The 25,938-nt window shown below is 42.4% G+C and overlaps 1 protein-coding gene across 2 annotated transcripts in view; it reads left to right on the top strand.

The window, feature by feature from the left end:
- The window catches only part of PALD1 (phosphatase domain containing paladin 1), a 335,463-nt gene that overhangs the window by 212,740 nt on the left and 96,785 nt on the right, over positions 1 to 25,938 (top strand). For both annotated transcript variants that reach the window (XM_069753305.1, XM_069753306.1), the window contains 4 exons: positions 8,755 to 8,952; positions 10,869 to 11,009; positions 13,242 to 13,313; positions 16,111 to 16,251. In XM_069753305.1, coding sequence (XP_069609406.1) covers positions 8,755 to 8,952; positions 10,869 to 11,009; positions 13,242 to 13,313; positions 16,111 to 16,251 — 552 coding nt within the window. The remainder of the gene's footprint in view (positions 1 to 8,754; positions 8,953 to 10,868; positions 11,010 to 13,241; positions 13,314 to 16,110; positions 16,252 to 25,938) is intronic.

Raw genomic sequence — 25,938 nt, 5'->3', positions numbered from 1 at the left:
AATTTTTTTTTTCCCACTAATGTTAGAATAGGGTTAGGGTTAGGGGTAGGGGTAGGGTTAGGGGTAGGGTTAGGGGTAGGGTTAGGGTTAGGGGTAGGGGTAGGGTTAGGGTTAGGGGTAGGGTTAGGGTTAGGGGTAGGGCTAGGGTTAGGGCTAGGGTTAGGGTTAGGGTTAGGAATGTGCACACGTATTCTGGTCCTCTGCGGATTTTTCCGCTGCGGATTTGATAAATCCGCAGTGCTAAACCGCTGCGGATTTATGGCGGATTTACCGCGTTTTTTTCTGCGCATTTCACTGCGGTTTTACAATTGCGATTTTCTATTGGAGCAGTTGTAAAACCGCTGCGGAATCCGCACAAAGAAGTGACATGCTGCGGAATGTAAACCGCTGCGTTTCCGTGCAGTTTTTCCGCAGCATGTGCACAGCGATTTTTGTTTCCCGTAGGTTTACATTGAACTGTACACTCATGGGAAACTGCTGCGGATCCGCAGCGTTTTCCGCAGCGTGTGCACATACCTTTAGAATTAGGCTATGTGCACACGGTGCGGATTTGGCTGCGGATTCGCAGCAGTGTTCCATCAGGTTTACAGTACCATGTAAACATATGAAAAACCAAATCCGCTGTGCCCATGGTGCGGAAAATACCGCGCGGGAACGCTGCGTTGTATTTTCCGCAGCATGTCAATTCTTTGTGCGGATTCCGCAGCGTTTTACACCTGTTCCTCAATAGGAATCCGCAGGTGAAATCCGCACAAAAAACACTGGAAATCCGCGGAAAATCCGCAGGTAAAACGCAGTGCCTTTTACCCGCAGATTTTTCAAAAATGGTGCGGAAATATCTCACACGAATCCGCAACGTGGGCACATAGCCTTAGGGTTAGGGTTGGAATTAGGGTTGTGGTTAGGGTTAGGGGTGTGTTGGGGTTAGTGTTGTGGTTAGGGGTGTGTTGGGGTTAGGGTTGTGATTAGGGTTATGGCTACAGTTGGGATTAGGGTTAGGGGTGTGTTGGGGTTAGTGTTGGAGTTAGAATTGAGGGGTTACCACTGTTTAGGCACATCAGGGGTCTCCAAACGCAACATGGCGCCACCATTGATTCCAGCCAATCTCGTATTCAAAAAGTCAAATGGTGCTCCCTCACTTCCGAGCCCTGACGTGTGCCCAAACAGTGGTTTACCCCCACATATGGGGTACCAGCATACTCAGGACAAACTGCGCAACAATTACTGGGGTCCAATTTCTCCTGTTACCCTTGTGAAAATAAAAAAATGCTTGCTAAAACATAATTTTTGAGGAAAGAAAAATGATTTTTTATTTTCACGGCTCTGCGTTGTAAACGTCTGTGAAGCACTTGGAGGTTCAAAGTGCTCACCACATATCTAGATAAGTTCCTTGGGGGGTCTAGTTTCTAAAATGGGGTCACTTGTGGGGGGTTTCTACTGTTTAGGCACACCAGGGGCTCTGCAAACGCAACGTGACACCCGCAGACCATTCCATCAAAGTCTGCATTTCAAAAGTGACTACTTCCCTTCTGAGCCCCGACGTGTGCCCAAACAGTGGTTTACCCCCACATATGGGGTATCAGCGTACTCAGGAGAAACTGGACAACAACTTTTGGGGTCCAATTTCTCCTGTAACCCTTGGGAAAATAAAATATTCTGGGCTAAATAATTATTTTTGAGGAAAGAAAACGTATTTATTATTTTCACGGCTCTGCATTATAAACTTCTATGAAGCACTTGGGGGTTCAAAGTGCTCATCACACATCTAGATAAGTTCCTTTCAGGGTCTAGTTTCCAAAATGGGGTCACTTGTGGGGGGTTTCTACTGTTTAGGCACATCAGGGGCTCTGCAAACGCAACGTGACGCCCGCAGAGCATTCCATCAAAGTCTGCATTTCAAAACGTCACTACTTCAATTCCAAGCCCCGGCATGTGCCCAAACAGTAGTTTACCCCCACATATGGGGTATCACCGTACTCAGGAGAAACTGGACAACAAATATTGGGGTCAAATTTCTCCTGTTACCCTTGGGAAAATTAAAAAATTCTGGGCTAAATAATTATTTTTGAGGAAAGAAAACGTATTTATTATTTTCACGGCTCTGCATTATAAACTTCTATGAAGCACTTGGGGGTTCAAAGTGCTCACCACACATCTAGATAAGTTCCTTTGGGGGTCTAGTTTCCAAAATGGGGTCACTTGTGGGGGGTTTCTACTGTTAAGCCACATCAGGGGCTCTGCAAACGCAACGTGACGCCCACAGAGCATTCCATCAAAGTCTGCATTTCAAAACGTCACTACTTCACTTCCGAGCCCCGGCATGTGCCCAAACAGTGATTTACCCCCACATATGGGGTATCAGCGTACTCAGGAGAAACTGGAAAACAACTTTTGGGGTCAAATTTCTCCTGTTACCCTTGGGAAAATAAAAAATTGCAGGCTAAAAGATCATTTTTGAGAAAATAATTTTTTTTTTTATTTTCATGGCTCTGCGTTATAAACTTCTGTGAAGCACTTGGGGGTTCAAAGTCCTCACCACACATCTAGATTAGTTCCTTTGGGGGTCTAGTTTCTAAAATGGTGTCATTTCTGGGGGATCTCCAATGTTTAGGCACACAGGGGCTCTCCAAACGTGACATGGTGTCCGCTAATGATTGGAGCTAATTTTCCATTTAAAAAGCCAAATGGCGTGCCATTCCTTCCGAGCCCTGCCGTGCGCCCAAACAGTGGTTTACCCCCACATATGGGGTATCAGCGTACTCAGGACAAACTGGACAACAATATTTGGGGTCCAATTTCTCCTATTATCCTTGGCAAAATAGGAAATTCCAGGCTAAAAAATCATTTTTGAGGAAAGAAAAATTATTTTTTATTTTCATGGCTCTGCGTTATAAACTTCTGTGAAGCACCTGGGGGTTTAAAGTGCTCAATATGCATCTAGATAAGTTCCTTGGGGGGTCTAGTTTCCAAAATGGGGTCACTTGTGCGGGAGCTCCAATGTTTAGGCACACAGGGGCTCTCCAAACGCGACATGGTGTCCGCTAACAATTGGAGCTAATTTTCCATTCAAAAAGTCAAATGGCGCGCCTTCTCTTCCGAGCCCTGCCGAGTGCCCAAACAGTGGTTTACCCCCACATATGAGGTATCGGCGTACTCGGGAGAAATTGCCCAACAAATTTTATGATCCATTTTATCCTACTGCCCATGTGAAAATGAAAAAATTGAGGCGAAAAGAATTTTTTTGTGAAAAAAAATTACTTTTTCATTTTTACAGATCAATTTGTGAAGCACCTGAGGGTTTAAAGTGCTCACTAGGCATCTAAATTAGTTCCTTGGGGGGTCTAGTTTCCAAAATGGGGTCACTTGTGGGGGAGCGCCAATGTTTAGGCACACAGGAGCTATCCAAACGCGACATGGTGTCCGCTAACGATGGAAATAATTTTTCATTCAAAAAGTCAAATGGCGCTCCTTCCCTTCCGAGCCTTACCATGTGCCCAAACAGTGGTTTACCTCCACATGTGAGGTATTGGTGTACTCAGGAGAAATTGCCCAACTCATTTTAGGATCCATTTTATCCTGTTGCCCACGTGAAAATGAAAAAATTGAGGCTAAAAGAATTTTTTTGTGAAAAAAAAGTACTTTTTCATTTTTACGGATCAATTTGTGAAGCACCTGGGGGTTCAAAGTGCTCACTATGCATCTAGATAAGTTCCTTGGGGCGTCTAGTTTCCAAAATGGGGTCACTTGTGGGGGAGCTCCAATTTTTAGGCACACGGGGGCTCTCCAAACGTGACATGGTGTCCGCTAAAGAGTGGAGCCAATTTTTGATTCAAAAAGTCAAATGGCGCTCCTTCCCTTCCAAGCCCTGCCATGCGCCAAAACAGTGGTTTACCCCCACATATGAGGTATCAGCGTACTCAGGACAAATTGGACAACAACTTTCATGGTTCAGTTTCTCCTTTTACCATTGGGAAAATAAAAAAATTGTTGCTAAAAGATAATTTTTGTGACTAAAAAGTTAAATGTTCATTTTTTCCTTCCATGTTGCTTCTGCTGCTGTGAAGCACCTGAAGGGTTAATAAACTTCTTGAATGTGGTTTTGAGTACCTTGAGGGGTGCAGTTTTTAGAATGGTGTCACTTTTGGGTATTTTCAGCCATATAGACCCCTCAAACTGACTTCAAATGTGAGGTGGTCCCTAAAAAAAATGGTTTTGTAAATTTCGTTGTAAAAATGACAAATCGCTGGTCGAATTTTAACCCTTATAACTTCCTAACAAAAAAAAATTTTGTTTCCAAAATTGTGCTGATGTAAAGTAAACATGTGGGAAATGTTATTTATTAACTATTTTGTGTCACATATCTCTCTGGTTTAACAGAATAAAAATTCAAAATGTGAAAATTGCGAAATTTTCAAAATTTTCGCCAAATTTCCGTGTTTATCACAAATAAACGCAGAATTTATTGACCTAAATTTACCACTAACATGAAGCCCAATATGTCACGAAAAAACAATCTCAGAACCGCTAGGATCCGTTGAAGCGTTCCTGAGTTATTACCTCATAAAGGGACACTGGTCAGAATTGCAAAAAACGGCAAGGTCTTTAAGGTCAAAATAGGCTGGGTCTTGAAGGGGTTAATCCAGATAAACATATCCAGGTGAAGTGTCACTTGATGTGCTGCTGATTCTGACAAACAAATGATATCCTTGAAAACCTTATTTTTTAGATGTAAAAGTCAACGCGTTTTGAGGTCCCAGTTTTCCACAGAAGAACATTAACAAATAACATTTCCCACATGTCTGCTTTACATCCGCACCATTTGTAAAATGTTGTTTGATTTTGTTAGCCTTTTTAGGAGGTTTAAAAATGTAGCAGTAATTTTTCATTTTTTCCATGAAATTTACCAAATACCGTATATATTTTTGAGGGTCTTATTAAGGTTTGAAGTGACTTTGGTGGTCCTATATACAGGAAAACCTTCAAAAGTGATACCATTTTAAAAACAGCACCCCCTGACATGTTGAAAACTGCTGTTGGATAGTTTATCAGGAGATTTTCAGAAATTAATGCAAAGTGGCATAACAGGAATGAAAAAGTGTATTTTTACCACCTAAATATCGCTAACTTTTGAACAGGCCGCTATAGCTGGCAGACTCTAAGGTCACTATTTGGTCGTGAATTGCCATGGCAAACATCAGGACCACACGATCATGAGCTCAGGGTGCCAATGGGGATAAAGAGGAAGCTCCCACACTCTGTTAAACATTTATATAATACTAGATTGTGGCCCGATTCTAACGCATCGGGTATTTTAGAATATGCATGTCCCCGTAGTATATGGACAATGATGATTCCAGAATTCGCGGCACACTGTGCCCGTCGCTGATTGGTCGAGGCAACCTTTATGACATCATCGTCGCCATGGCAACCATTATGACATCTACGTCGATACTGTGCCCGTCGCTGAATGAGAAACGTGAGATGTCTACGTCCTTTATGACATCATAGTCGCTGTGCCTGTTGCTGATTGGTCGAGGCCGCCAGGCCTCGACCAATCAGAGACGTGGGATTTCTACGTCGATGCTGTGCCGGTCTCTGATTGTTCGAGGCCTGACGGCCTCGACCAATCAGAGAGCCGGGATTTCCAGGACAGACAGACAGACAGACAGACAGATGGAAAAACCCTTAGACAATTATATATATAGTCATTATTGACAGCAGCATTTAAAGGGTTAAACAGATATGTACGGTGCAAACACTGATCGTGGCTGATACAGCAAGTTGTCAGCTATAATGTACAGCCGACAGATGCTGGATTGTCACCTGTATTGGGATCCTGTTCTCTTATATCTCGGGTCAGTAAAAAGACGTATTGGTGGTCATTAAGGGGTTAAATTGAACCTGGCACAGCTCGTATCAGGCACTGGCTATATAATCTCAGCCAGGTATGATTGATAGTGAAATACTGCGGCGTTTCAGAGGAAAACATACTTTTACTTGCCGACGGTGATCGAGACCGTGCTATAGACGAGTCGGATGGATGGGTCTGGCGACTTCTCCCCACCCACTGCCTTGGATTGACAGGTCTTTGCCTAAATGTATGTGTAGGAGTGTCAATCCAGGGCAGCAAACGGGGAGACAGGTTCCCTTTAAAAACACTTAAAAATAGTATAAACCCATGATGTAATGTCGAGAAAATTAATAGAATAAGTGAGGAGTGATTGAGGTACAATTGCGACTAGCAGATTTGGAGGCAATAACTAATAAGGTAGTTAATACCATATAAAATCCTGCATCGTCACAGATGATGTAACGTTTTCTATACACCCCGTTTAGAGCGTTTGTGCTTTTCCGTTAGTTATTTGTTTGAGCATGCAGTTTATGCTATAGTTTATGATCTGTATTCAGAATGCTAGTGACACGACTGGAGTATTCCATAGACACATGCATGTAGTTGTTTGTGAGCAATACTTTAGCATTTTAACTACTTTGTTAAAGCTTTGCAGAGAATTCAGAAAACTGAAGTAAAAGCAAATCTATTTCTGATAATGCCTATAAGTATATAGCAAATTTGAATAGTTCTAAGACTTTTCAAGAACATTTCCACCTAAATAAAATGCAAAGTATACTCGTCTACTGTAGCACTGCTGTTCCAGCCATGTTGTTGCTGCTGTTCCCGATGGCTGACGAGACATTGACTGTAACCATCAATGAATGCTAATTGGCTGCAGTTTTTGGTATTTTGACATCACAGATATATATATTCCAATGGAATACTGATGAGCTGCAACCCACTAGTGACCATTTAGGCTGCAGCGGTCATATGAACCAACAATGTTACATTACTCAGTGGGAACTGCAGTTCAGACATTTCTGGAGTAGAGCGGAATATTCACGGTTTTCATTTTCACTGAAGCACTGAATTGATTTAAGCTGTTCACCACTTTCTCCACTGTTTGCTGGAGGTCTCAGCTGTTCTACGTGTATAGCAAAGCTGATCAATTAGAATATGCATAGTCTACACTGGAGCACAAAACAACTATTCAAATAAAGCCAAGTCACTCAATGCTGACTTGCTGTGGCCAAACCGTTCAGTGCATTTCATCACCTACCTGTTACGAGTCTATCTTTGCTCTCATCCTTATTCTTGATTGACAGTTCTGGCTTAGGCAATGGAGGGTAGAGATAGTAATAAAAAAAGTAGGAGAGAAGGTGCACTGAACTCTCTAGCCACGCACTGGATGCTTGGTTTGAACAGTCTGCTGACAGACTCCCTTTAAAGGGAAGCTGTCACCCCAAAATCAAAGGTGAGCTAAGCCCACCAGCATCAGGGACTTATCTACAGCATTCTGGAATGCTGTAGGTAAGCCCCTGATGTATCCTAAAAGATGAGAAAAAGAGGTTAGATTATACTCACCCAGGGGCAGTCCCGGTCCGGGCCGATGGGTGTCGCTGTCTGGTTAGGCGCCTCCTATCTTCATCAGATGACGTCCTCTTCTTGTCTTCACGCTGCGGCTCCGAGGCAGGCGTACTTTATCTGCCCTTTTGAGGGCAGAGCAAAGTACTGCAGTGCGCAGGCGCTGGGCCTCTCTGACCTTTCCCGATGCCTGCGCACTGTGTACTTTGCTCTGCCCTCAACAGGGCAGACAAAATACGCCTGCGCCGGAGCCGCAGTGTGAAGACAAGAAGAGAACGTCATCGTAAGAAGATGGGAGGCCCCGGACCGTGACGCCCACCGCAGCAGGACCGCTGGGTGGGTATAATCACACCTCTTTTTCTCATCTTTTAGGATACATTGGGGGCTTATCTACAGCATTCCAGAATGCTGTAGATAAGCCCCTGATGCTGGTGGGTGTAGCTCACCTTCGATTTTGGGGTTGACAGGTTCCCTTTAAAGAGAATCTGTCATTAGATATGATCGAACCATTTGAAAATCGAATTCACTGGCATCTACAAATTTTTCCCCAAAACTTGTGCCTCGAATTGCTGTAAAAATGTGTATGACACTTTGAGGTCTGATAGGACTGTATTGAACCCATATAGAGCAGTTTAATGTCAGCAAAACCTTAGTAATATCTGAGTGACCTAAGCCAATCTAAAGAGGGAAGAACTGATGGTAACTGGTGGTAACCAACAACTGTATTTGGGTGGCTTGTACGGGTCTATTAATTGGACTATTACATAAAGTGCAAAAAGAAAATGATAATTTTTAACACGCACACTTTATTGTCTTAAGCAGTTGACTTGAAATTTCTGGATTCTGGAGATTTTTTATTTGTATAAAAAAAAATAAAATATGGCTTCCCTGCCTGTGACACAGAAACATAAGTTTCAGGTTTCTTATTTACTAGCAGAATTAGGACTTAAATTTATTAAACTTTCTTCCTGGTTTGCAATTGCAGTGTGTGAAAATCACCCCTATCTTTCTAGCATCTGTGGATTATTATTCACAGACTACCATTTCCCATTTTCAATGTGCTTCAGCATTAGTGCAGTAGTACAACACAATATGATTTTGGACATTTTCTCTGTTCCAATGTCAGAGGTGTGTCCCCAACTAGAGAACCCAATGATTTGCATTTTTGTATGGTAAATTAGTCTAACCACCTTTTTTTTTTACAACATTTGTGTTTTTTGTTTATAGTATCATGTACGCAATCATATGGTATTTATTACAGAACCATGTATCATATGATGATAAATCACAATCTACTCTCTAAATTTACTCACAATCTTTTAATTCTCTTATATTAGAAATTAGAAGCCACAATAGTCAGTCATATCTTGACTTCCCAAAAGTGGCTGGAGGTTTGCCTTGAACAGGAGAAGCAAATGAAGATGTTCAAAACATGCCAGACCATGCAGGAAATCTTTAACCAGCAAAGAAGCACATATCCTGGACTGGTGTACAAAAGAATCCCAATTCCTGATTTCTGTGCTCCCAGGGAACAGGTAACTGGAAGGATTTATTATTCAGCAATTGGCAGGGTATAGAAATAAGATGAGACTAGTGGTCCTAATTCCAGAGCTTTCAAACAAGTTTTAAGTTTTACCGCTAATTCATAACTAAACGTTTCTGTGCCCTTATTTTTTTGAACATTGATAATGCCCCCTATCCACATGTCCCAACACGACTCGTTCACACGACTGTATTTTCAGTCAGAGCGCTGTCCATGAAAGACCAAATCTGCAAATGTAAAAAATTGCAACATGTCCTAGTTTTTTTTTTTTCCCTTGAATCGGATGAGATTGAAGTCAATGAACATGAGAAAAAAAAATCTGATCCATACAGTGACAGTATAACATTTGATTTTTAGACACATTGCAATTCTCTAACATGCAAACTGCAAATGTTCCTGTAATTATTAATAGCTGCTGCTGTAAAAACATCAATGCAAATGAATGACAAGTGAAGAAAAAAATTCAGTTTTCTGAATGAAATTCCGAATCATTTTTTTATACGCTTTTGTGAATCTACCCTTAGGGTAGATCTGACATGTAAGACATCTCTATGAGCCTTTCATAAGGAAAGAAAACTTCCCCAATATCGAGAGTTTCCGATCTCTGATCCATGGTGATCAGCTGTTCTCTGGCTTCAAACGAACAGTAGAAGTTTTCATGGTGAAACAACTGCTTCCAGCGAAACGAATGTCCTGTCCTTTTGAGTATGTTAGGCCATGTTCACGTGTTCAGTACTTGGTCAGTATTTTACCTCAGTATTTGTAAACCAAAACCTGGAGTGGGTGATAAATAGAGAAGTGGTGACGTGTTTCTAATAATCTTTTCCTCTGATTTGTTCCACTCCTGGTTTTGGCTTCCAAATACTGGTGTAGAATACTGACCAAATACTGAATGTGTGAATGTGGACTTAGTCTGAGCAGAATATCTGATATAGGTATAAAATAAACGGTTTATTGGATTGGATTTGGTCTAAAGGTACCGACACATTAAGCAACTTACCAACGAGAACAACAGCGATCCGTGACGTTGCAGCGTCCTGGATAGCGATCTCGTTGTGTTTGACACGCAGCAGCGATCAGGATCCTGCTGTGACATCGCTGGTCGTTGTTAGAAGTCCGGAACTTTATTTGGTCGTCAGGTCGGCGTGATTCGTCATGTTTGACAGCAAAAGCAACGATGCCTGCAATGGTTTTCCATCGAGCGAACAACCAGAGAGAACGATAAGTACGTCACTGGATCGCTCCTGCATCGTTCTGCGTTGCCGTGTTTGACGTCTCCTAGCGAGCTAAACAGCGACGCTGCAGCGATCGGCATCATTGTCTATATCGCTGCAGCGTCGCTAAATGTGACGGTACCTTAAGAGTTAACCTTTAGACCGAGAATTAGATACTGTACATCTGATAATTAATGTAAGGGTATGTTCACAAGTGTATTTGCATGAAAAACCAGAGGGGTAGCAGGAAAGACTTCTATAATGCGCAAACTTTTACGTTTTTACATGTGATTTTTTGCTCATTCATTTGAAAAAGTGCTCCAAAAACGCTGAACAAATTGACATGTTCCATCTCCGCAAAAACCTAGCAGGGCTCAAAATATCCACAGAGAAAAATCCAAGAGGTGCATGAGGTTTCAGAAATGTCATTGATTATGCTTTTACTGTAAAATACTGCACAAATGCAGCAAAGCATCCAAGTGTGAACATATCCTAATTTCTTCCTGCAACCTCTTTTCCTTCTCTAGAGAAAGACACACACTACCCTAAAGCAGCCAATGCACGGTGACCAGGAACTCTCCTAACACTCCTGCCTTTTATATATTTAGAGGCCTTGTGCATTGTGCTATAGTACAGTCATCTGCATGCTGAACAATATTCAATACTTTAATTTTACGTATTGCTTTGTCGGCAGGATTTTGACACGATTCTTCAGGCTATGAAGAACATACTTGCTAAGGACTCTAATTCAGCTTTTGTGTTCAACTGTCATGGCGGCAAAGGGAGGACAACGACTGCAATGGTCATCGCGTTACTCACACTGTGGCACTTCAATGTACGTATCAAATCCTTTAATAAGGGATACAGTAAATATGTAGCATAAAGCAGGTTTGATGTTCATTGATGAGGTTCTTGCAAGGTTTGATAGGCAACTTTCTTTATCATCCATTACTTCGCTATCTTTTATTTTAATTTTTTTTAAGGATTGGTATGCATGGTTTAATAGTTATACCTTCATTCATTGATCTGGTTAATTGTATCATTGTGCTATGTATGGGGAGATATTGAGCAAATCTGATGTATACCAAATACTATGCAGTTAAATAAATCCCATACCTCCCAACTGTGCCAGGTCCAGCAGAACGTTATTGGATTGTGAAAGTTATCACATGAGGGTGATGGCATGTTAGGGTTTGAACGTTTAGCCTACATCCTCTTCACAGTCTGATACCGGGGGATGATATTGTGTGTGTGTGAGGGGCTTAGGGGGGCATGGGGCATCATACTATGTGGGGAGCACCTTGGGGCAACACACTGTATGTATGGGAGGCACCATAGTGTGTGGGGAAAAGACATCATGTCTACAGAGTACGCCTGAGGCGTTATGTGGGAAAATCTAGCTGTGGTAGTACACCATGGCAGCATTATATTATGTGTGGGTGGGACATCTTGAAAGACCATACTGTATGGGGGCATACAATTGTGTGTATGTGTGTGTGGGGTTAGCACTGTAGGGTGAGGGAAATTCACCTTGTGGGTGTACATCAAACTGTGTGTTGGGGTCACTGAGGGGACATTTTACTGTATGTAAGAATGCACCATAGGGAATATTGTGTGGGGGAATGCACTTGGGGGGGGGGGGGGGGGGGGGAGGGGGATTCATACTATGGGAGTTGGCACTGTGAAACCTCCAAGGTGCTTCATTAGAGACACTATTTCCGCATAGGCACACAAAAAGACTGGAAAGTCTGAGAGGGTGACTTTGTATAGAAAATGATGCTGCTGTGTGTGCCACAATAATTGTTCCTATTTTCATTCAAAGTTAGGACAAAAAAACACAGGATGAAAACCAGAGAGACTGCTGGTGTTGATAAGACTTGTTTCAGCTAGTTTGAAGAAGTTCTCTACTTACTTTTTTAGTTTCCAAAAGTTTTTTTCATGAAAGCAAAGCGAACATGTGGAAATAAAATGCACAATTGGTTCCTTACAGGGTTTATTAAAAAATGCAAGAGAAGTAAAATAACAGGCAAAACATAGTAATATAAACCTATGCATAAGGTGCAACGGGGGTGGAGGAGGTCATCATGATGTTACACATGTAAATAAAAGGGAAAATAAGGTAGAATGTATTGAACATATTAAATATGAAAGAATTGAGGCTGTTTAACAAGTCATAAGAATTAAATCAATACTAAAAGTGCTGACTGCTTTGAAAGGGTGCCCATTGTGCATCCTAGTGGCGAAATTCTAATTCATACAGCAGCAAAGTGTAAAACGTCTGTCTGAGGTTATATTGAGGCTTTCAGCAAAGGGCTTTATTGTTGCTGAACTGGGGGCAAAATACAGTCAGTTGGAGAACATCATCTATCTAGATCTCCAGTTGATGGTCATCATTTACTCCATGTTCACAAAGTTATTTAATATAATTTATTACATATGGTGGCTAAACACAGCAGACTTACAATAAAGGGAATCTGTCACCCCCAAAATCAAAGGTGAGCTAAGCCCACCCAAATCAGGGGCTTATCTACAGCATTCTGTAATGCTGTAGATAAGCCTCCGATGTATCCTGAAAGATGAGAAAAAGAGGTTAATTATACTCACCTAGGGGCAGTCCCACTGCGGTCCGGTCCGATAGGCGTCGTGGTCTGGTCCGGGGCCTCACATCTTCTTACGATGACATCCTCTTCTTGTGTTCACGCTGCGGCTCCGGCGCAGGCATACTTTGTCTGCCCTGTTGAGGGCAGAGCAAAGTACTGCAGTGCGCAGGTGCCGGGAAAGGTCAAAGTGGCCCAGCACCTGCGCACTGCAGTACTTTGCTCTGCCCTCGGACCGGACCGCAACCACCATCGTACCGGGACCGTCCCCCAGGTGAGTATAATCTAACCTCTTTTTCTCATCTTTCAGGTTACATCGGGTGCTTATCTACAGCATTACAGCATTACATTATGCTGGTGGGCTTAGCTCACCTTCGATTTTGGGGGTGACCAGTTCCCTGGAATATTATGTAATGGTGATCCAGGAAAGAGTGCGTGCTACATTCAGCGTCTCTAAATTTGTGTTGCAGGGCATTCCTGAAGTTAGTGAGGATGAAATTGTTAGTGTTCCAGATGCCAAATATACCAAAGGAGAATTTGAGGTAAGACTCCTCTTTTATGTGATGAAAGAAAATTACTAGTACAGAAGCTATCATTGTAACATTGGTTTTCTTTGGCTATTAGAAAAATGTACAAACTTTCTGCTGTTTGCAATAAACCAATCAACCAAGAACAATTTAGATACCTCAGCACAACCGCTATATCAAGCACATTTTCCAAATTGAGCACAAAATGAAATAAATATGAAATACCTGGACTGGCTAAGGATTTGTTTACTATGATTGATTTCATGTTTTATAGCTAAATCAAGAGAGTATTACAAAAAGACAAGAGAAGAAATCCTTGCTTTGAACAAACAAGGAAAACAGTCCAAAAAGCTAGTAAGGTATTGAATGTTCCTAGAGATTACCGTAAGTTGGGAGCAGAGTTTACAAGTTCGAGGTTAAAGAAACACTGGCTAATCTATTTGAATGTAGCAGAAAGAGGAGGCCATCGCCAGCAACCACCAGATTTTCGAGGAGACATTCAAAAACTTTAAATAACTGCAAAAGACCTCCAGCTAGATTTGGTGGCCGCAGGAATTGAGGTTTCAGTTTGCATACTAAATAGTGAGGATCTCCATGCCGGAACTGCAAAACGGGAATTGCTATTGATCTAAAAGTAAAGTAAAGTCGAGGTCAATATACATTAAGATAAAAACAAACAAAAAACATATAAATAAGGCACAGATGTTGTGGGACAATGAAACATAACTAGAAACTTTTTTTGGCCTATCGATCGTGCATGTCGGAAAAGGAAGAATGAAGCATATGCTGAAATGATTACACTGCCTACTATGAAGCATGGTGGTGGCTTTATAATTCTATTTGGCTCCTTTGCTTCCTCCTACACTGGAAACCTGCTGATTGTGGAGGGCAAGATGAATTCAATGATGTATCAAGAACTCCTAGGAGAAAATCTAATGTATTCTGTGAGGAGGCTGAATCTTGAGCATCTAACAGGACAATGATCTCAAACATAACTCAACTCCACAAATTCTTGGTCTCAGAAGAAGTCTGGAAAGATTCTGAAGTGTCCATCATAGTCGCCTGACTTAAATATCATAGTAATTTGGGTGGGATTTAAATAAAGGCCGCAGATTGCCAATCAAAAAAAATATTAGTGAACTGGGGGCATTTGCCCACAAGGAACTCTGCCAGTAGCTGGTATTTGGTTATGCATCACATTTGCAGCCTGTCATAAGAAACCAAACTGTGCTCTATGTACTAAGACGCTTGTCATGAAGGAGGAGAGTAATTCTGAGACTTTCATAGTCCTAAAGTGTGGCATTTTCTGTTGAATTTGGAGAAATCATTAGATATCAACTAATATATGTATGCCTACACTCCAAGTGACAAATGGAGTCACAAACTCGTTCAGAATTGTCAAACGAGTTTTTGGCTTCTATTTATATGGGTTACTGTTCTTCCTGCCAAACCTCTTCATGCCACCCACTAGGTGGAGAATGTGTGGTTGAGGCTTCGATGTCAGTCTGCAACAAGGTCTGCGGACAATCTCATGTTATTTAGCTTGATCTGCTGCCAGGTACAATTTGTTGCTGTCGAATCCTCCCACGTGGAGATGTGTGGCCTGCCGCAACGGGATCTCCCACCGACTCATTACAGGAAGTGGCAGTTATACACACGATGTGCGAGCGCTTTCTAGCTTATGTAAGGGAAATGGTGTACACCAACCTCCCCTAGGCTTTCCCTATTAAACGTCTGAGTAGCTGTTAGCAGCCTCCTGACTGCTTGGTTCTAAGACATTTATGTGTTTTTGCATAAATCTATTGTGAGAAGATCTGGTAACGTTCAACACAGCCTTGTATAATAATCCATTTGTTCTAATACTGGAGGTAGATGTATCCATCATCCGTTTCATTTTCTTTGTCCCATCAGTTTTTTCATCTTTTCTGATTTCTGAATACACTTATATTTCCTTATATTCTTTTTTTTATCATTTTATTATTAAATTGTCAGATATTTTTGCAAGGGTAGAACATTATTAGCCTGTCTAGGAGTTCCTTGCTGCAGATATAGCTATGGAAAAGTTTCCATCATGTCCAGTACAATTTAGGCTGATGGACCAATGATTAGCTATTAATTACCTGTTTACCTTTACATTTTATTTCAATGAGCCTTGATACTGTCAGGATAGTGGTTTTTATTTTGTAACTTGACAGTAGCCACTTTCTGGATATAGCTGCAGTTTTAGGCCAGAATCTGAACCACACAACCTGAGAAATGTGTGCTCAATCTCATGCACCATACTTCAAGATAATCCTTTTCTATAAATGGAAACAGTAAAGCGCTCAACATGGCATTCAACATTGTAGAATTAATGACTTTTTTTAATCTGAACTAAACTAATCTCATGACATTAGGGAGAATGTTGCGGTGTCTGGTGAGCATTACACATTTGTCACCACTAGAGGGCAACAACGTGCAGTTTTCACTTGTTGTATAGGTTGGGATTCATTTTTTTTTTTTTACATTTGACTCTAGGTTACATAGAGCCTGATTACATATTTGAGCCTGACTTGCAGTGTAAGATTTTGTGTATTTTTTTAAAATTTTACTCTTCCTGCAAATCATTGGGGTCCCAATCACAACACCCCTACAATGGCTTAAAATGCTGTTAGGAATTGCGCAATTTCAAGATTAAAATGCTCTGCTACTACTTGATCTTGCACACAGAGCAGTACAAGTCTGAGCCAGAAGGACATTTGCTTTGGCAATTATAAAGTAAGTAATTGTCTTACGGTAGTGATTCGTTTATTTGTGTTTCTCCCATTTCCAGGTAGTGATGAAGATAGTTCAGCTTCTGCCAGATGGACATAAAATGAAGAAAGAAGTGGATATGGCGCTTGACACTGTTAGTGAAACCATGACTCCTATGCATTATCACTTGCGAGAGATCATCATTTGCACTTATAGGCAGGTGAGTGTTCAGGTTTCCTTCTTAAAAGGAGGCTCTCTGCCCAAAGTGACCATATAAATGAAGCACATTGCTTTGCATTGGATAAAACCACTATAAAAATCACAACTAATGTTCTAATTGCTGCCTCTGTTTTGTAGAAATGTAATTTTAATCAACTATGCTAATTAGGATGCTTACTGCACCCTGGGTGTGACCAAGAGACTGAGCGCTGTGCTCCAACTTCCTCATTTGGTGACTGACAGCACAAGTTTGGGGTGATTACTGTCTGCAGATGATCTTCAGGTAGGCCTGCCTGTCACTATCCGGTGAGGGAGGTGAGGCATGGAACACCAGCCGACGGAACAGTGCATTGAGCCTCTTGGACACTCCAGGGGTGCACCGAGCACCCTAATGGGACATATCAGATTAATCTTCAGTTTCTGCATACCACTATAGGAGCGTTATTTTTATAGGGACTACAGTGCATGCGCTCATTTAATACTGGTTGGGCGGGCAGACTCCCTATAATGCTTCGCTTAAGGTACCGTCACACTTAGTGACGCTGCAGCGATACCGACAACGATCCGGATCGCTGCAGCGTCGCTGTTTGGTCGCTGGAGAGCTGTCACACAGACCGCTCTCCAGCGACCAACAATGCCGGTAACCAGGGTAAACATCGGGTAACTAAGCGCAGGGCCGCGCTTAGTAACCCGATGTTTACCCTGGTTACCATCCTAAAAGTAAAAAAAAACAAACAGTACATACTTACCTACAGCCGTCTGTCCTCCAGCGCTGTGCTCTGCACTCCTCCTGTACTGTCTGTGTGAGCACAGCGGCCGGAAAGCAGAGCGGTGACGTCACCGCTCTGCTTTCCGGCTGACCGACGCTCACAGCCAGTACAGGAGGAGTGCAGAGCACAGCGCTGGAGGACAGACTGCTGTAGGTAAGTATGTAGTGTTTGTTTTTTTTTACTTTTAGGATGGTAACCAGGGTAAACATCGGGTTACTAAGCGCAGCCCTGCGCTTAGTTACCCGATGTTTACCCTGGTTACCAGCGAAGACATCGCTGAATCGGTGTCACACACGCCGATTCAGCGATGTCTACGGGGAGTCCAGTGACCAAATAAAGTTCTGGACTTTCTTCCCCGACCAGCGACAGCACAGCAGGGGCCTGATCGCTGCTGCGTGTCAAACTGAACGATATCGCTAGCGAGGACGCTGCAACGTCACGGATCGCTAGCGATATCGTCTAGTGTGACGGTACCTTTACACATGGTTGTGTCACTGCCATTATTATTGGGATTGCTCTCCTTGGCTGCACAGTGATCCAGATGTTCTGCAAAGCTTCTGGGGAAATATCTGATCCACCTCAGCTTCTTTGACATAAAATTGTTGAAAAGCAATCTGGAGCCCATTCACTGAATACTGTACATTGTCTGTAGTGTACTGACCAATTTTCTAGGAGACCACAAAGAATTTCGCTTTGTTTCAGTGGTGCTTCAGTCTGTGCAGATCACTCCAGCAGTTCATAAGATTGATTCCAAAGTAGTCTGATTTTTTTTTTTTTTGCTATGTCAGTCTAATTTCCTGTTTTAGCCAGCCACTTCACATTATACAGTATATGCCATAGAAAAGGTTTTTCTTTTTTTTTCTTTTATTTAAAGGAATCTGTCTGCAGGTTTTTGCTACCTTGTCTGAGAGCAGCTTAATGTAGCAAAGATACCTTGAATCCAAATATGTATCACTTAGTTCACTGAGTGCAGTGGTTGTGACACAGTGCAATGTAACAGAGCTGAGAAAGCTTACCTCGCCCACACCAGGTTCTCTGTGTACATTATATAGACAGTGAGCTGCTTATCACAGAAGGGGGTGGAATCGGACTAGCATGTACACACTGCTGTACTCTGGACAATGATAATCACCAGGTGATAAAATCTTCAGTGTAAGTAAACCGCACACAGTCAGACATGTGACACATCATTGAATTCTGAATTTTAACTCCTAGCTCATGTTATCGTCAGATTACATAGCAAAAACCTGCTGACAGATTCACTTTAACTTGTCTAGCAAGCAGTTATGCATATTGTCACTAGAATATGAAAGTATTTTCTAGATTGGAAGTATTATAGCCAACCTTGAGCTGTGAGAAGTCACCTCCTATGTGTCTAGTCCTACTGTAGTAAATGTATACGTATATATAGACTCGAATAGACAACATCCTTAATACCTTTTGGATTCGCAGAAACGCACTTTTTTCATTTACACTGAGGCTGTTGATGCCCTATGATAAGGAAAGGCTTCTTCAGCTACTCTGTTATATAGCACCAATCTGTTAATGGCTCTCATTAGGAGTATGATGGACTTCTGTAATGGTGCAGGGCAGCTGTTGTCCCCACTCAATCAGCAGAGTAGAGCATTCCGATAATGGAGAGAGTGGTGGCAATCACTGTGTAACGCTCCCTCCATTCCCAGCATACAAGTAATGTAAATGATGTATAGATTACCGCTTACGTCACTTGCCTTTTTTCACACTGGTGTGGACTTGCCTCTATCAAAAGGGCAAAATGTAAGTAATGCCTTCAGTGTTCTTACGTAGGTCAGGCTGTCATCAGGATGAGTCCTTGGTAAGGTCTTAGGAATAGACGACATCAGGGCTGAAGGACTTTGGTCTGGTTGCCTATATAAAAATGAAAGGTGCTATGTAATAAGTTACTTCCTGTCAGTTCCTTGACAGGAAACTGAACAATTGTGTGATATTTATTACACATCCACATGGGAAGATCAAGTACAAAACTATTTTATGCTGAAAAAAATCCAAACTTTTTGATAACCAAACTCTTGAGAGCACTGAATATGTGAACATGTGAATATTTTACATTTGAATGGCATTACTGCTATGTAGACTATGCTTATAGAATTGTGGTACTTATCACACACATTGGCCCATTCACAAATGTCTATCTGCCATAAAATGTAATCTTGCCCTGCCTGGGCCATAGTCTACAATTTTAAAGGGCAGGTCAGTTCCAGCTGTAATTAAAAACAGCCTTAGGCTATGTGCCCACAATCCGGAAATGGCAGAGTTCTAATCACGCAGCTAAATCCGCATGTGTTTATTATACCATGCGGATATAACACATCCATTGAATGGCTATGGTGGAAACCATGCGTCTCCTCTGCAGATAATTGACATGCTGCGGCTCGTAAACCCGCACAGCAGGTGAGGTTACGCAGCGTTAGATAGAAGCACAGCAGGCATGAGATTTCTATAAATCTCATCCATTGTGCTTGTAATGTAGAATGCAGCGTTTTGGATGCAGAGTAGGTGAGCTGCGGCCAAAACGCTGCTTTTCCTGATCGTTGGCACATAGCCTTAGGGTCTGTTTACAATATATATTTTTTTTAGATTTTTGCTGAACATATGTTCAGGCTTTTGAGATTCTTTTAATGCTCCAGGCTTTCGAAAGATGTCAAAATATGTCAGCAGAATCAACCCAGCTAAACCGTCTATATGTAGGTCATAAAAGCTAAAAAAAAATGATACCTTATGTAAATGAATATGGGCTGGACATAGCTCTGGGTGAGAATCTGCCTCCAGAGATTATTTTTCATAAATGGGGGCATTAACTGTGTGAGACTTGTAATGAACACATAACAGTAGAACTGAACTTTATCGTTTTACAAACACATTTGCTGCAGCTCTCACAGCTCTGCTGTATTGCAGCAATATTGCAACAATGGCTGCTTGTGAGCTGTAAGCTGAAGCTGCAGATGTGTCAGTTGGGGCTCGTTCACACTAGTGTATAAAAACTCTGTCCCATTCTCATCCAGGAGAGTGGGACGATTTTTTTCTCACTTGTCATCCGTGTGCTGTCCGTATACAATCCATTTTTTTTTTATTCAGCAGCTATTAATATTTTACAGGACCATTTACAGTTTCTTATGCTACAGAATTGTAATGGATCAATAAAAAAATCAGATGCTATACTGATAGTACTTATGGCATGCACTATTATTTCTCGCACTGTACCAATTTCGGAGTCAAATCGCAGAATGCTGTCGTTTTTTGTTTTTTTTTTCCTCATGCCACATACAGCTGAGAACGCATATGTGAATCTGTACTGCCTCATAAAATAACATTGGTAAAAGTGCAATCTGATTTTTTTATTTTTTTAATTATTGGATTGCACTCATCCAATTTATACGCCAGTGTGAGCAAGCCCTTATAGTCCTACACAGCTCTGCTGTGAGATCAGGAGGGCAGAGAGCGGCCATCACACATCACACTGGTAACGCCTCCATTCATTTATAAAAAGCTCGGCGGTAGATTCTCGGGGACGTCCGTGTCCGGCCCTTAGTCCTGAGCAGCTCATTTACATACACGAAAAATGGGGATTTATCTGGAATAAGACATTAGATTGCAGATGACATGATCGAGGCATCATTTTATTCAGCTACATACCCATATAGATAGCTTAGGAGGGTGATCCTACTGACAGATTCCCTTTAAAAGAAGTGACCTCATCAGGCATTTTCTAGGATGACAATCCACACTATACCATAGAAGTCATTGGGAAGGCTAAAAAGACCTCTTGGCATCTTTTAGTGTTTGTCAATATTTTTGCTTAATTTTCTAGCGTCTTCTTCATTTTTTTTTTTTTTTTAATGGAATAAAAGAAAATCTGGAAAATGACTGTAAAAAGGTGCCTCAAGAAAAAACTAACAAAAACACTAAATAAATGTAACTAGCCCATGGAAAAAGGAAAAAAAGGTCCACTCAGGAGATGCTTGAGGTTTTCAAAACTCCAGAGAAAAGGTGTGATTCGTGAACCATCTTCTTTCACATTGGATGCTTTTGATCACTGTAAAAAGATTGTGTGAACTTACCTTTAAGGCTGATGGGAAGACGGCTCTGTCCAATATAGGGGCAGCCATCACCTCCAATGGTATATTACAAAACTCATCATGGAAAAATGTGTCAAATGTGAATAGGTACAAGCCGTTTTGTTTCCTTATAGTTCTCAAAAACATTTCTAGAATTCGCCCTTTTCTTACTTTCGACTCTGCAAAAACTCTGACTGTTTCACTTATTCATTCTCGTCTGGACTATTGTAACTCTCTACTAATCGGTCTCCCTCTTGCAAAACTCTCCCCGCTCCAATCTGTCCTGAATGCTGCAGCCAGGATCATATTCCTCACCAACCGTTACACCGATGCCTCTACCCTGTGCCAGTCATTACACTGGCTACCCATCCACTCCAGAATCCAGTACAAAACTACTACCCTCATCCACAAAGCACTCCATGGCTCAGCACCACCCTACATCTCCTCCCTAGTATCAGTCTACCACCCTACCCGTGCCCTCCGCTCCACTAATGACCTCAGGTTAGCATCCTCAATAATCAGAACCTCCCACTCCCGTCTCCAAGACTTTACACGTGCTGCGCCGATTCTTTGGAATGCACTACCTAGGTTAATACGATTAATCCCCAATCCCCACAGTTTTAAGCGTGCCCTAAAAACTCATTTGTTCAGACTGGCCTACCACCTCAATGCATTAACCTAACGATCCCTGTGTGGCCTATTTATAATAAAAAAAAAAAAAAAAAAAAGGTTCCTCGCATCATGTTCTCATACACTTTATGCAGTATTAGCCCTCTGTGTCTGTACTGCTACATACTTAGGCAGGTAACTGGTTCATGCAGCTTTACATGAACACCTGAGCCTTACACTATGGCCGGTCCGAATAACTATAGCAATTGTTATCATCCACCTTTCGTGTCTCCCCTTTTCCCCATAGTTTGTAAGCTTGCGAGCAGGGCCCTCATTCCTCCTGGTATCTGTTTTGAACTGTATTTCTGTTATGCTGTAATGTCTATTGTCTGTACAAGTCCCCTCTATAATTTGTAAAGCGCTGCGGAATATGTTGGCGCTATATAAATAAAAATTATTATTATTATTATTATTTTTTGTGTGTTGCATCTTGACGACCAGATGACCTCTTAAAGGGGTTGTGAACCTAAAATGGCAGATGTGTGTGTGTGTGATCTGCAGTTGTTACTGGGAGAACTTCGGTGACTACCAGACCTATATAGATGTTACGACCCTAAGAATGGGTTTCTGTCCTTTCAGCGCAGCTCCACTGCTTCCCACCTTGAGAAACAAGTGTAATTCCTGCAAGAAGCACACAAACTGTGTATCAAAAGAAAATTGAAATGAACACACCAGATTTGTATTTGGGGGCGTTATATTAGGGAGCGATCAAATCATTTTCTTTTGCACTTCACAAGTAGTTTAGATTTTTAGTTAAATATGTAAAATTGCTCATGGAGTTCAGTTATTTGTATCACTAAATATTTTCATTCATCTCACACGTAGGCAACAGCATCACTAATGGTTTCTTAGAAACCCCGACCTCCGTGTATCAGTGATCTGTCTGAATGTGTGATGGAAGGCAGCAATGCTCTGCTCTCCAGTAACCCGATCCTGTTCTCATTAGCTGCTGCTTGTTGGCACCACGGTAATCCGGGCCAATGCATACAATACTTAGACACCTGTTGAAAATATTTGGTATGAGTCATGTCTCCTAACTGGCCCGAAAATCTGTCGAGTATTGTGCCCGAGTTGTGCTGCATGAAAAATGAGCAGGTGGTCTGGAATGATTCAGCAGAAAGCTATCCAGTGTACGCTGCCAGCATGGCGTTCATGAATGGCTGCCTCTGGGTTATTGACAGCTGTTCCTTGCAAATGAGAGGATGTCTGGCACAGGATTAGGCTCGGCCTGACATTAATCGTGTACCTTTTTCATATAGTAAATATGGCACTGCAAAAAATTGCTAGCCGAAATCCAAGCTAAAGGATAAGAAACTAATTTGACTCATTCTTCTCAAAATACTGACATATAACATGTTAATGGACTACTACAGTGCAAGCATCAGCCTGTGTTTTGAAGAACGGTTCCTCTCTGTCCTTCAAGAGATTAAATAAATTCCCCAACATACTTTTACTTTTGGCTCAGAGATATAACAGTATAACAGTAAAAGGTATCAATGAAAATGTAAATGGGGCTCTCCAGGAACCGGGGGCCTATAGTCGGTACCCGCAAGGAGCCAGGCCTAATGATTTGTTGTGTCTTGGGAACAAAATGAGGGGACAGCTAAAAGAGCGCCTCCTCAAGACCTAAGAGGAATAATCCAGGGGGTATAATTGGTTGGCTCTAGTCAGACAATTTAAGACTGGGGAATGGATACTTGTGCTGGGGACCAGTGGCAGGGGCCCTATGGGGTGGTGGGAAAGATAAACTATAAAGTACACCAACCAGGAAAAAGGAAGGCCTTTCCAGTATATTATGGCAATCTGCTAAAGCCCTGGAAGAAAAGGATCCCGCTAGAAACCCCCTGCTGGTTGGTCTGGTCAGCAGCAACACTTGAGGGTGTCGGTGTCATGAACTTTGCCGTTTTCCAAAAATCATCAATGCCAAAAATTGATACCCAAAAATAGGTGCAGGTTCTTGGAGTTACTAAGTCACCCTTATGTCATCGAGCATGAGCCTCATGTTTGGGTCAATTTAAAGCCCTGTGTTTTGGCTGATAGTGCTTAGCCCCCTGCTTTGGGCAAAGCAGAGGGGTATGTACTAAAGCCAGGTAGACTAGGGTTAAATCCTAGCTCTACAAGTTCTGATTAGATCACCTGGATGGACCTGCATATAACCAGGCTAGCTGTTCTTAGTCAGGCAGCTCAGGGAGAAGCTGACCAGACTGGATGTGTCTTGGAGCTGAAGAAAGAGACAAACCAGAATTCCTCTCTAACAAGAGTCTGCACAGGCCGTGAGCAGAGAACCACAAGTAATCAGTGGCCGCTATGGACAATAGTTGTTTTGCTTGACCAAGCTGAGTCTACCTCAGCTGTGTATGAGAAGCCAGGGTCTGTTCTGTTTAGTTAGCACATGGACAAGGCTAGGGATTTATGTTTGAGTTTATTTTGGTGCTGTGCAACCTGTGGAAAACCATAAAACGTGCACATATTTGGACCAAAACGGCATTGCCTTTGTGAATGCTACTTAAGACTGTATGTGCATTGCCCCCATGGGGCCATGGGGTGCTCGGTACCGGGTCCTTCGGTTCACAGGGGGATGTCACGGTGGCTGACCCGGTCCGTGGCCCTGGAACGTCCGTGTAAAAGGGAAAGGTCTTAAAAAGGGATAAAGTTTGTGTTCGTGACGCCACCTGTGGTATTCGGTCAGGGTGACCGACGCTGCTTTAAGGGGTCCGCTGGGGTGATGTTATGGCAGCTAGATGGTATACCTTCCCACAGTTGAAGTATATCCCCAGGGCTTCCCGGTGTGTAGATGGTGGATGGTGAGAGGCGCAGAGAAGAACAAGGACACAAGGTTGCAGTCTCTTTACCTTTACTGAAGACTTCAACATCCACAGTCCAGGGCACCAGATCACAGGGCAGGCAGAGTCCGGCTTGTTTGGAGGCAAGTCCAGAGTCCCCGTGTCCAGGTGGAAATCAGTAGCCTTCCCTTGCGCTGCAGTGTTGTAGTTCCTTACTGCCTAAGGCTTCACATAAGGTCCTCACAGATGTAATGTCTTTCTCTGTCCCCCATATAGGATAGAACAAACCCGTATGACTGGTGGCTTGAGGCTGTTTATAGGGACTCTAGCACGCCCCGGCTTCCATGGGTTGCCACCGTGCCTCCTGGGTGTAGGGCAGACAGGTAACTTGAAATTAGCTGTCCTGCCGGTCTCTGGAGCAAAGCATAATGGTCCTTACTCCCTCGGTGTTCCTGCTACTGGGCTTCAGCGCCTCAAAAGGAGGCAGCCTGTGCAGGGCTGGTCCCCTTCTGGTATCCTCTCCTTTGCTGCGACTTTCTTCACGCTCACTGCAATACAGTTCTGCCTTCTGTGTGTCTCGTTCTGGGAGCTGCACAGCTATGTCCCCTTACTCCTTCATTCACTGACAGGATCCCAACCCTGTCAGGGACCAACTAACTGAGCTGAGCTCAGCCAGCAACTAACTTAACTTTCCCTACAGGCGACCAGTTTTACCTATGTGGGGAGTGACCTAATAAATAGGAGCAGAAGCTCCCCCTGGTGGCCTGGCGTGTGAAATGTGTTGCATGTTTGTGATACCTGGATGCAGTTATCCTGCTTTGCCACCAAACGTAGCATCACTCTCCCCGAGAGGAAAGCAATACCACTGCGACGACCAGGACCCTGGGGCGCTGCACTCGCCTAATGCCTACCAGAGAGCGTGAATCATTGCACAATCTATTGGTGTTACTTATTTTGCCTGTATTCCTCAGTTTGTGAATTGGTACATAAACTTCCCCGGTTTTGTTACTGATTTTAATTTTACCACCTTTCGTGAGCATACATTCCGTAGAGGGAAACTTATGAAACACTGGCAGCTGCTGGAATCTCGCAGGCTGGTAATCGTATACACACAAGATGCCTGATAACAGTAGCAGTTCATATTGCACCTTATATCATCTGGATTTCTGATACCTGGAAGACTAATATTTATATATAGAAGTGTGAAATGGCTTCATAAGCTAAAAGTGGGTTCTTAGGTAGACATGTTGAACCATGTTCTCCAGCAATAACTAAGTCAGCAAATGTATTACCTCCACGCTCTGTGAAATAGAATTGATGAAGTGATATGCAGATTGTGGAAACTTTGTGGTAACATTCCTTTCCTTATACT

The sequence above is a fragment of the Ranitomeya imitator genome, chromosome 2 (assembly GCF_032444005.1).
Source record: "Ranitomeya imitator isolate aRanImi1 chromosome 2, aRanImi1.pri, whole genome shotgun sequence".
Classification (NCBI taxonomy): domain Eukaryota; kingdom Metazoa; phylum Chordata; class Amphibia; order Anura; family Dendrobatidae; genus Ranitomeya; species Ranitomeya imitator.
This window is presented reverse-complemented; position numbering and strand designations above follow the sequence as displayed.